General features: G+C 37.5%; 1 protein-coding gene across 2 annotated transcripts; it reads right to left on the reverse strand.

The window, feature by feature from the left end:
* Nucleotides 1-1,116: 1,116 nt before the first annotated feature.
* Nucleotides 1,117-11,653, reverse strand: gmppaa (GDP-mannose pyrophosphorylase Aa). Of its 2 annotated transcripts, XM_063887450.1 has the most exons (13): nucleotides 11,501-11,653; nucleotides 10,136-10,233; nucleotides 9,814-9,917; nucleotides 8,843-9,035; nucleotides 8,627-8,686; nucleotides 8,408-8,538; nucleotides 8,248-8,262; nucleotides 5,322-5,456; nucleotides 4,946-5,043; nucleotides 4,686-4,732; nucleotides 4,438-4,530; nucleotides 3,428-3,596; nucleotides 1,117-2,902 (listed from the first exon to the last, which is right to left on the reverse strand). In XM_063887450.1, the coding sequence occupies exons 1-13, from the start codon at nucleotides 11,538-11,540 to the stop codon at nucleotides 2,802-2,804; spliced, it is 1,284 nt and encodes a 427-aa protein (XP_063743520.1). In that variant the 5' UTR covers nucleotides 11,541-11,653; the 3' UTR covers nucleotides 1,117-2,801. The 2 variants fall into 2 exon arrangements, with proteins under 2 accessions (XP_063743520.1, XP_063743522.1); XM_063887452.1 differs by lacking the exon at nucleotides 8,248-8,262.
* Between the last annotated feature and the right edge of the window lie 840 nt (nucleotides 11,654-12,493).

Genomic DNA, 12,493 nt, shown 5'->3' on the forward strand with positions numbered 1-12,493 from the left:
CACACACACACACACACACACACACACACACACACACACACACACACACACACACACACACACACACACACACACACACACACACACACACACACACACACACACACACACACACACACACACACACACACACACACACACACACCTACCTACCTACCTACCTACCTACCTACCTACCTACCTACCTACCTTTTGGTATGTTACAATGACCACTGCAGCTGTTTTTTGGTTTATTTTGGTCTTATTTTGTTTGGGGAGATAATATTGGAAAGTTAGCATCACCTGTGTGACCATGTCCCATTACCCCAGAGGTGTATACAGTATGTTTCTCAATTTGTGTATGACTACATCCTGAAATATAGCAGCAGAAGTTTTCTAAATCAGGTACTAATGAAAAAATGCACAAACATCTTGGCTAGTTGTGTGCCCTCATTTCCCTTTCTAGTTAAGCAATGCCTTTAACTGTCACATCCTAATGCCCTCTGATCAACTCATAACTTGAACATGTGTCCTCAGCAGAGATTCCTGTTAGAAGCAGGAAGCATCCAGGCACTGGAGACTTTTCACAGGCTAATAGCGACACTTTGGCTTTCCTCACGCTTCACTTACAGGAGGCCTGTTATATTATCCCGACTGCCCTGTGTTTAAACGAAAGCCGTGGCACAACAATGGTTTGTCAGACTAGGGCAGCTGTTAGTGTAAAAGCCTGAAATGAGTAGCTAATATGTTATGGGAACCTTCAGAATGATTCAGTCTTATCCTGCTGCCCTTCAAGAAATCCTTCTATACGTTATTGTGTCAAATAGATCCGACTGCTTCATCATGTCTTTGTCTTGCCTTACATTGGATATGCATTTTAATGAGTATTCCCTGATTGTCTCTGTTAAAGTCACAGACCATTTATATTTGATCTATCAATGAGCAATAAAATTTATTACAACACTACTTGTGTCGACTGGAAATTGTATTTTTTCTGAAACGTCTCAAAAGCATTTAACAGAGATGATTGTGTCTCAGTTTGTTCTTCACTGAAAATAATTGGCAGTATTTCCTGTTAAGATTAGTTAAGACATTGCACCAAAAATATAGTGTAGGCAATAATCATAGATATCACGATGCAGTGCAAATAGGCATTTTAATTTGTATTATGTGGTACACTCTAGATTCAGACATTTATTTGATATACTGCACTCAGGTAAAACAGAAAGGAAGCTTTGAATAATGAATTCTCCATACACCATATTTACTTAGATTACCCTGCATACTTGACAAGATTCACACTTCTCCTCAGCTTGACTCTTCAGATTACAAAAATGACTATTGTTACCATTGCCATCCATTAATTTGTATTACTCACTAAAAGAAAGGTGTCACATGTACTTTTATTCTATATGAGCAACCTTCTTCCCTGTTATCACTCAGACTTATAATTCAGGGCCTGTCAATACAAAGCCTCAGACCATAAGGTATAATACACATTTCAAATTAGAACATTTATATTATTGGTATCATTGAAACTCTAATGTCATGTAAAAACAATGCATTTTACAATTAGAATATAGATAAAAATAACAATCCCCCCCCCCCACAAAATAATATATCACGAAAATTAAGGGAACAGAGAAGCTAAAATCTAAAAATATGTGAGTGGAAGCCAATTATATCTAATGACTTTTTTTTTGTTGAAAGGATTGCTTCTCATGTGAGGAGCGTGGAGGTTTTAGCTAATTAATTACCATGCCACAAAGAGGATAAAACCCTTCAATGACAAGCCCTTAGACTGGCATGAGGCATTGCTTTTTGAAGCATCAAGGCACCTGAATCATCAATGGAAAACACAGGCACCTACATGTAGATTCTGGAAAAAAATCGATTAACAAAACATTTACATTAACTTGTTTCCCCCCCCTGTCACTGGAGGGTAGTTTGTGAATAGACTTGATTAAGTATATAATTCTGCAGTTCCTGTATCCCAATTTAAATGGCTTCTTAATAGACACGCTCTTCGCAATAATTGGAACAAAAGTGCTGAAGTGATCATGAGTACTCGAGGGCTTAATAAGTAAATGTTAATGTGCTGTATCCATAAATTGAAGCAGTTCCTCCAGTGATTGCAGATGCACAATTTAAGCATCTTCTGTTGCTGCTTATATAGCAGTCTCCAGGCCCCCTGCTTAGTTCACATTTTAAAAAAGCAACATCACTTGATTGCAACGTAAATCTCGGGCCCGCTGATTTATTTAGCTGGTAGTCAATTTTCGATACAAACAATGAAGATGGTTAACGGTTTTAATCAAGACCTCTACACAAATAATCACCTCTAAAAATTAACCACAGTCAGTAGCCAGGGATTTCTATTCCCTAATAATTCCTTTTCACACACTCAAGTAACAAGTCTCAAGTTTGTCATGGATGCCCTTGAGAAAAACAGAGCGTAGTTGTCTATACACTTTTTTTTAAACATCATATTACATCTAAGAAATATATTACACTAGTTTCTGCAGTCATTTTACAGTTTGGTAAAGTTAATGAAAAAACAATGTAATCCTCTGGCAAGACAGCACTTTTCAAGGTGAATCAACATGCTTGATTAGCCTCTCTCTAATGCTGCTGACACCCAGTGATGCATAAAGGGCTGAAGGACAAATATAAAAAACTATTTTTCAAAACTATTAAATGAGCGCCCCATATCTTCATATTTGACGTCTTATATACAGTAATTCAGGGGGCAGGGGCGGTGCGTGTCCAGCAGCATCCTTCATCACAGACAGTAAGTGGACAGAGACCCCGAGTAAGATTAACTAGAGAATAATTTGGTTTTTGAAGCTGCGGTTGAGGTCTTTGTGTGGTAGGACGATCGAGTTGAGTATAATGACCTCAGAAGGGATGGTTACGTTACAACCTGAGGAGAAAAGCCAAGGCTGTGTTTAGTCTTAGCAGGAAATTAGACCTTATATTTCAGTTTACACACGCGCTCCTGGCCGTTTATAATTTCAGGTGTTTTACATTTCTGGTTTGTTTTGAAAGAAGAAAATGAACCCTTAGAGGTACAACTGTAATACAATTCACATAAAATCAAAGAAATAACTGAAAATAATAGACAAAGATCCTCTTTCTATGGGAACTAAAGTGGAAAAATGGTTAAACAATGCACACTTAAAGTTATAGACAGAAACAATGACACGTGTATAACTCAGTTATGCTTCCGGTAGATTTTTTGAGCCGATTATTACAGCAAAAAGTACAGACCAATATGACAAATATGACACGTGTCAAATAACAATTATTTTTAGACAAATGCTTGGACATATACCGGTATATAACCCATGGTCTAAGCAAGCTTATTTCAAAAAATGAAAGCAGATCTCTCATTTACCACTTTCTTTTCATTTCTGTCAAGAACATAAAAAGGTCAGAGCATGCTTACCGAGAATAGTAATAGAGGGTGTGAGTTTCCCCTCTCTGAAGAGTGTCTCGCTGTCAATCTTTGCGAAGGGATCATTTGGGTTTGGGTCACTAGGGGTTCCTTCTACTCGGGCCCACTTGCCAATGGTGCTGTCCCATCCTACAATGCTGTTCAAAACACAGCAGTGATCCTATGGAACAACGATTAAACAGAACACATCTGTGGTTAAACATTTTTAAAAATCAATCCTTTACTGTATGATGACGTGTAGATCATGAAGGAAAAATTGAAGAGCTTCAGGTGTTCCTACGTGCTGTGTTAGATACTGTCCCAACAAAAGAAAAACAGTCTAATCAACATGTTTAATACTCAAGTTGGAATTAATCGAAACTCAAGTGAGGTGAGCAAATTGATCTGCCCATTCACTCATGGGGACATCCTAACATTTTATTAGAAACATTATCCACCCTTCAATAGTGACTTGGCTAGAATTAATCTTCAAGCTCTTGTGTCAAACAGGAAATATTGTTGCCCTTGCTGCTCACAAAAATGTCATTTTTAACGATTTGGAGGCTTGCATAATTTAATCCCATGTCTCCAATGATGGCCGGGTGCCTCTAAAATGAGTTCAGACTGCAGGTGACTTATTGGCTTTCATTGCATAGTTCCTACAAGGACAGTTTGTTGGTTGAGCTGCTCTTCTAAATAAACAGCACCTGTTTTATCATATAAAGTTATACGGTGAGGGAAGTGAATCATTCTGGCAAAGGCTGTTTAGCTGCTCATTTAGCAAAACTTTTAACCTATCTTAACAATTAGAGTTGGTTCATCTTGTGTGGTGAACAGACGAAAATGGCATCATCAATTCAAGTCAGAAATAACCTACGGCGCACAGCAGTGGATGACCGAGCACCAAATAGTGCGGCGGAGGATACAATTCTATCATGCATCTCAAATCCCAGCCCTGTGCGGCAGAACACCCTGGCTGGTCATTTTTGGCCAGTGATAGGAAACTGTTTACAAATGCTCACCTGTAGAGTTGCACCATGAAGGATGACGGATTCCCGAACTCTGACCCCAGCACCAATTGTTACTCCTGTGCCAATCGAAACATTGGGGCCCAGCTGGAGCAAGAACAGGAAAGAAAACGCTTGGATACACCTGTGTTTGCCTTCTTTTCTTTAACCGCGAAAAGCTACATATTTTACACAAAAGGATGTTCTGTTCATGTATATTTATTTAAGGTGTAAAGTGCAACACAATGAATAAGGACACTAACCATAGCAGTGGGGTCGATGTTTGCTGTAGGATGAATATAGACATTACCTAGGAAAGTGAGAGAAAGTATGAATAGATTTGTCTCCAAGAAAAAAGGGGAAGACTGAGGTTTATTTGAAGCTAATGCACTAGCACTCAAAATGGTTTGACCTATTAAAAGCAAATGTACTCGCAGTATTCTTTCTGTTCTAATTTTGTATCTTTATTGCACTTATTGGATAAAAGTCTCAGCTAAATGAAATAAAGTGTAATAATTCTTACCACTTATTTTAGGTCCCCCCTCCTTATCTGAGTCCAGTCTTTCAGGATGAGTCGTGTGATACTGGTTGAGGTACAACCGACTAGCGTAAATTGCAGATCTAGGAATCAAATACGAAAACAACAAATTATTTTTTAGATAGCATCGAAATATAGGCTCTCAATAGGTGTTACAAGAAACAACGTATAAAGTATGAATTGTGATTTGCTTAAGAATAATTAATAATACTCGCCAACTATGTCAAATTTGATTTAACCTGATATGATTTACAGTCCAATGTCTCCGTTCCTCTCTAAGCTTTTCGAAGGCTTCAGTGTTGTCACAAAAACAAATTTATGTGCTGTTGGATGTGGCAGCATTTATGACATGAGCACTCACCCTGCAGATTTAATCTGGCTCCAGAAGCTGAGGGTTTTATAGACGTAGAGCTTGCCCTGTCCCGCCAGGGCAGTGAAAATGTCCTGCTCCAGCCTGATGGCCTCTGCCCGGTGCCAGCCGTTGGTTGGCTCCTCTCTGCAGGAGACACATCATCAGTTTATGGCACTGAGTCACAAACCAGGGCTTGGGGCCACATTTATTTAAAAAAAAAAACAATGTTGTGCAGAGGGTTAGGGGTTAGAGATCCAAGATAGAGATGGGATGTAAACAGAAAATGTAATATTAACTGAATATTGCGGTTATTTTGGTGCCATTATACTGCAACATCGAAGCTAACCTCAGCCACTACAATATTTTCTATTAAAACATGTTTTTTCGTTTCAAAGGCACAAGATTTCACATTAAACGTGGCCCTAAAGTGAACGTAGGTGAAAAACTAAGCAGACAATGAGACACACTGAGAGCAGTTGGGACCATTCTCCCAAACTATCTTTGAACTATAAATATTCAGTGTTGTATTATAATGTGTTGTACCACAGAGGGTGAAAGTAAAACAATAATACTTAAAGAATTGAGGATGAACTTGTTTTCCTTTTGCCCCACTTTAACAGCCAATATCTACCCTGATTCGCAAGTAAATTTGCAAGTGGGTAAATCCTATCTCATACTCTCTATGAATGAAAAAGCTCGACTTAGTGAAAGTACTGGCTCACTCAATCAAGAACTTCTGCAAGTACATCAACCTTTCTGTTACAATGTGCATATTGTTATCAAAACAGAAATGTCTATCATGATACCTCCATGTTTTATTTCCAATGATACGATCCAGTTGAGGCTAACAAATGATCCTCTATCACTACCCCACGATTAGTAGACTACTCTTTGATATTTCTAAATATGTATGTGCAGAAGCAACCAAGTGGCATCATTATTTCCAAAGTTTTGCTAAAGCCTAAAAGAAATCATGAATTTATTGCCCTACAATCCATCCCCCACCCCAGAATAAATTGAGTTCAGTTAGTTAAAATGCATCATGATGCTAACTTTGATGGTGTCAGTGCTGGGCTTATTACCTAGTGGTGATCCAAAACTTAAGTAGAAGAGAGTATGTGCTCCATATTAATCAGGGTCTCTGGCATAGTGTATTGTGAGAGCCCCTAGATGAAACAGTTTTAAATATTGATGAAAAGAATATTTTAAAAGGAGCGCACCCATAATCGAAGTTTTACCAAAAAGGAGGGGATGTGGTTAGAGGCAAAGTCGTCCCCTAGAGATTTTGCAGTATAACCCATCTTATTTTCTATCAAGCATCTCTGATGAGTTCAACAGTTTCGCTGATTCAGTGCCCAGCTTGATTTAAGTGCTATTGATGTTAGGCAGGTGAATTATGCACAGCGTTGCTTGACCTTTTCGTAATATATTTCAAGTGTCCTTGGGGTGCCAAATGCTAGGTGCATTACACCACAGTGAGCATCGAAAACATAAAAAAGGGAAACGTGTCAAATCCAAATATTTACACAAATAAAAATCCATATAGTAATCCCATGACTTTTTATGACTCCTGTGAGTTACCAGTGTGCAGCCACATGCACATTGACAGGAAGTGTAGCAAATGAACAAAGAAATAAATACACACAAGCATTACTTCATTCTTAATGGTAGCCATGTAACAAAGTTTCACAAACAGCAAGCTATCTTATTAGGTTTTGCTAGCTAACCGAAAATAACAACAGGGATATGTTAAAGAATATAAACCTAGATATGAGGAAGGCAGTTCAGTTAAATGCTTGTCCTTAAAAACATGAAAAGAGAGTGACAAAAAACGCAGGATGCAGAGTTTTAAACTCAGGAGAGCAAGCTACGATCGGTCAAAGTATGTTGGTTTTTGACCTTTTACAAATATAGATATCGCATCAGACTTTCGTCTTCAAACCTTTATCATTTCGGGAACATCGTATTTGCTTACTGACAGTTAGATGAAAAATTAGGGCTGGGAGATATGAATAATATAAAGTATCTTTTTAGCAATATTGTGATGATGTAAGTTAAGTAAATGTTAATGTGGATGTGAATACAATGACTAAGCCAGTAAACGCAAAAAATAGAACCAAAAGAACAGTCTGGTTAGTTCTGGATATTAACTTACTCTAATGCAGCCTTTAAAACCAGGAAAAGATAAAGCCTATCACAATGAATGATAATGGGATATAACAAATATAAGACGATATCTGGTCTCATATCACAATATCAATATAATAAGGATATATTACCCAGCCCTACATTAAATATAAAGCTAACGCCAGCTGCCAGTTAGCATGACGTAGCACGAAAACAAGGCAAAGTTAGCCTGGCACGATCCACAGTTAACAAAATCTTTCTAAAAGCACATATATGTCATTTGTTTAACCTAATCAAAAACTGAAGAATAAAAAATATAATGTGACGGACTGTTTGTCGGTTCAAATGTTGATTATCTTGAATTTGTTACCTACGGACAGAGGCAGGCTAGCTAATTCATTATATCCAGTCTCCATGCTAAGCTAAGCTAAAACCGCCTGCTGGCTGTAGCTTCATATTTATAAATAAGATTTGAGAGTGGATTCATCTCATCTAGCTCTCTGATTGAAAGTAAATAAGCACATACTTATGGAACTATTCCCTATTACCCTCCAACACACAAAGATCCTGTAGAGTAAGTTTCAAACACAAAAATGTGCCAAAACACACAGTAAGTAAATAAACAAAAACAAGCCTCGGGCAAAATGGGAGATGCATACTTGGACGAAAAAAAGGGGCACACCAAGAGGGCACACAAACATTCACATAGCAGCCTGTGCAATTTCAGCCTTACCCTTGGTTCTACAGCTCACACCATACACTAAAAAGCTCTATCACTACACCATGGAGCCTAGGTGTCTCGACTTACCCATCGTATGGATATCTGATGATTGTGTGAGCAAACAGTAATCATGGCAGGGATGAGAAGGGAAGGAAAGGACAAATGAAGAGAAAGCAAAGAAATGCAATAAATGATGTTCACATGCATTCCCAGACACAGATCCCCATGATGGAGAGCTTCAACTCACAACAACATGTCCTGCTGGTTCTTCTGGAAGACCGCACCGATATGCTGGAAGATTTCTGGGGTGAAGAGGTATATGCCGCAGTTTATGATATCACTCACAAAAGTGCTCGGCTTTTCCACATAATGCAAGACCTGAATGAAAAGGAAGAGTTCTTGTTATTTTAAGGTGAAACAGTAATGAGTGACTATTTAAAGAAAGAAGACAAGAAGAGTTATAAACCTCATTTGTCGTTTCGTTTTCAACAATACAGCCGTAGTTCATGGATTGCTTTCTGTTTGCCTGGAAAATGGAATTTAGGATACATCAAATGTTGTCATCCTAGAAGCCAGAACTCATATTTCATTGTATTCAGCAAGCTAAGCAGAATGAATAACAGAAAGAAAAACGTGTTGGAGTTTTACTTTTACCAGATCTAACAAGTTCTATGAGTCTCACCGTTGTCCCCAGGATAACACAGCTGTTTGGTTCTCCATGCTCCTTCTGGAAACTCAGCATCTCTGCGAGAGGAAACGCTGAGCAAACATCAGCATTCAGAACATAGAAAGCCTCTGGACTGCCGGACACAATCTGATCTCTGAAGTGATAGATGCCCCCTCCGGTGCCAAGGGCTGCATACTCCTGCAGATACCTGTGGTGCAGAGGCAGGAAGTAGAGCAAACCGCAGCAGCATCGTATAAACATTGGAAAAAGGAATTAGTAAATATTCATAATTCTGGATTATAGTATATTACAACTTTGCGTCTACTTGCGGTGTAAGTTTTGTATTTAAGTACAACTTTGAAGTTTTTTTTTAAATTAGGTATAACATCTAAATATTTCTCCCACCACTGCCTACTTGTATTACACAACTATTTTTACTTTGAAAAAATGACAGTGACTGACAATTCATATTATTATGAAGTATTATTATACTTGACCTTATAATTCGATCAAAAATTATTTACCATGTGTGTGATGACTATTGTCATCACACATTTTCATTTATGAGTGCTTATAACTATACCTTTATAAAAAGTACGTGTTTCTTAAAGACTTTTTTTTTGTGGCCAGAGAGTGTTTTTAATATTGAAATGGGAACACAGAGGGGATGACGTTGCCTAATGCTTCTGAGGGCTCGTGTGTCAAACCTGCATATGTGGCAGCGGAAACACAGCTCGAACCACAGAGATATTGGGTGTCCCAACAGTATGCATATCATTTATTATAGACATGGGAGTCATAGAAAGTGTTACCATGTTTAAAAAAAAAATGAGGTGTATTAAAAATAATGCACTGTGCAAATGTCCTTATAAGACTAAAAACCTTAGTAGAACAAAGCATATGTCATAGCTATAAACGCTCATTATGCAAGTGTTACTGTATGCCTGTACTTACTTAAAGTAAGACTAAGAGCTTTGTTTTCTTACCTGATGGAGATTTTAAACTCCTGCTGTGCATTTAACAGGAATCTGTTCAGTTCTTCATTTGGTTGATAAAAGCCGATGAGCAGAATCTCCTTCATATTCGGTACCTTATAACACAAAAAAATAATTATCATATTGACTAACTTCTATTTGGATCAATTCAAGTAAAACCCCAAACACTGGTATAATGTAATACAATATTTCACGTGCATATATAATAATGTAACCCTTAAACAGTCTTGTTAAGCATCCTCTATCACCCTACACTGTACATTACATTGAGAAAAGCTCATTCTCATAACACATGTATTGCAGGGTCTTTTACCTTGGCACATGCTTCAATGTGATGCTGCAGCATGGGCACACCAGCTACAGGAAACAAGGGTTTGGGCACTTCAAATGACAGGGGCCTGAACCTTGTGCCTGGAAAGCAATGTCGGATTACTCGGGATTACTTGCAAATCAGATTACAATGCAGATCCTATTTTACTCAATGTTTCTAGCATGCACCAACAGTATCTTGTATGGACACAGATCAGTCCTGAACTACAAGAGACAGGATGCCATGTCTTATTTTATTTAAAACATCATTCCTGTTAAAGCTCCACTTGCTTTACATTTACTATTAAACACCATGAACTTAAACTGATTACGGATTCTTCTATGGAGCACGCCACAGCGAAGAGCAACTTTTAGCCTCTCAGCGGCAGAACTCATAGGGAGTTTTGTCGCTACAGTATTCATTACTGAATATGTATGAACTGAATTTATGCCGAACTGAAGAGCGTGTCATAACGAAAAGATAACACGTCTTATTGAACGCATTCCTGTAGTAAATGATCTTTAAAAAAGTATTTTTAAATGGGATTACGTTCACTCAACAGGAGATAATGGCTCTACAACAGGGGTGTCCAAACTTTTTTCACTGAGGACCATATTTAGAAAAAGACATGAAGGGCTGGGGCCCCTCACTAGAGGAGAGGTATATTGCCACTTAAGTTAAGTTCTAAGTTAGCAAAATCAATCAAATGTAGGCGAATGATGCTGAATAATTGAATATACCAAAATATATCACAGTTTAGGGTAGGGTAGCGTAGGGTTTCCTTTATTTTGATGGCAGCTCATCCCTTACAACAGAAGCCTCAGATTGCTGATAATAAGAGGGAATATGAAAGATATTTTTCAGGGTTGTTATGTAAATATGTTATTGGACTTTTGTTCATCAACTTTAATTGACTGAATTAATTTGAAAATGTGGCTGATAAACACATGAATACTGTGTATTATATTTTTAAATGTATGTAATTAAGAAGAAAAGCACCATACCTTTAGCATTTGCTGCGGGCCAAGGGCCGATTTTGGCCCCCGGCCGTAGTTTGGACACCCCTGCTCTACAAGGAGATTAAATGAGCAAATAATAATAGTAGGCATGGTATAAACAGCAACATAATTGTAAATTATACGTGTATAGTCAGTGTTGTTAATTTATCAGTGTAATTGAAGGTTGTTATCATGAAGCGATTAGGCTATTAGGTCAGTGCGGTCCCCGCACACAAACAACGCCACGTCAGTGATATAAACAAGCTCCTCGGGTCAGTGGAGGTCTTGTTGGTATTAGCCACCTAGCTTCGCTTTAACCTAGCACAGCTGACTCTGAAAATACCACAGGAAGGAGTTGTGTTGTTCTCACCTTTCTGGGGGCCTCCAATTAAAATAACCGCCTTCAACATATTGACAGAGAAGCTTTAATTTGTGACAGACAAGAGCTGCCTGAAAACTAAACCTGTAGCTGTTTGTTAATACTTCCGTATCGACTTCCGGCTTGTGACGTTGACGTTATCAGAATAAAAGCACGGAGCGGATCCAGTCGGTGTGAAACGGAGTGGAGATTATAAAGACGTATTGTAAAAAAAAAAGAAACATTTTTTTAAACTTTGAATGAATTGATCAATTGATACCAATATATACATAACAATATCGTTTTTAAAAGGAACATTAATATTTCGTTTTCCTATGATTGAAAACGAATAGAACAACCAATAAGACAACAGTAATTTAAACAGCCTTGTCTCTTGTGTGTGTTTGCAGATAATTCAACTGTTGAGATGTTCCATCCGTCAAAATGTTCCATCAATGTCAAGATCATTGATATTTAATAAGACATTGTTAAACATATAAACAATTGCTACTCAATGTGGTCCTGTAAAAACTCTGTAAAAAGTTAAAATACTAAACAATTATATCTTAAATGTTAAATGTTTTTTTAAGCAAAATTAAAACAAACATTAAACTAATCACTTAAATGACACTACTAGTTTGCTATTATCTTGTAAAGTAATTGTATGTGCTACCCTATTCATAATGCTTTTTGATTTAAATGGCATCTGTTATTAGCCTTTCAACACTAAATATGTTGACCTTTTAAGGCAGGAAAAGCACAGGTGTTACTAGTTGAACTAATGATTGCTTCCATCAAAATGTTTTTTAAATTTTTATTTGGGAATTTCAATCAAATAGAATGGGAAAAATAGAAATATACATTGACCTACATAACATGGGACATTATACTTGGACTGCACATTCATTGATGGTCTCTTAGTGCAATATTTTCTGGTTAAGGTTGTTTTTAATAATGTTCTTATATAATGTATTTCTAATAGTATTAAGAGTCTGTGAGTTTCAG

This window comes from Eleginops maclovinus, chromosome 7 (genome assembly GCF_036324505.1).
Source record: "Eleginops maclovinus isolate JMC-PN-2008 ecotype Puerto Natales chromosome 7, JC_Emac_rtc_rv5, whole genome shotgun sequence".
Classification (NCBI taxonomy): domain Eukaryota; kingdom Metazoa; phylum Chordata; class Actinopteri; order Perciformes; family Eleginopidae; genus Eleginops; species Eleginops maclovinus.

Coding starts and splice junctions, on each gene's coding strand:
- gmppaa (XM_063887450.1), bottom strand. CDS start 11,540: ATGTTGAAGGCGGTTATTTTAATTGGAGGCCCCCAGAAAG. Junction 5,044..5,321: donor AGCCAGATTAAATCTGCAGG/GTGAGTGCTCAT, acceptor TTTGATTCCTAG/ATCTGCAATTTACGCTAGTC. Junction 4,531..4,685: donor ACATCGACCCCACTGCTATG/GTTAGTGTCCTT, acceptor TTCTTGCTCCAG/CTGGGCCCCAATGTTTCGAT.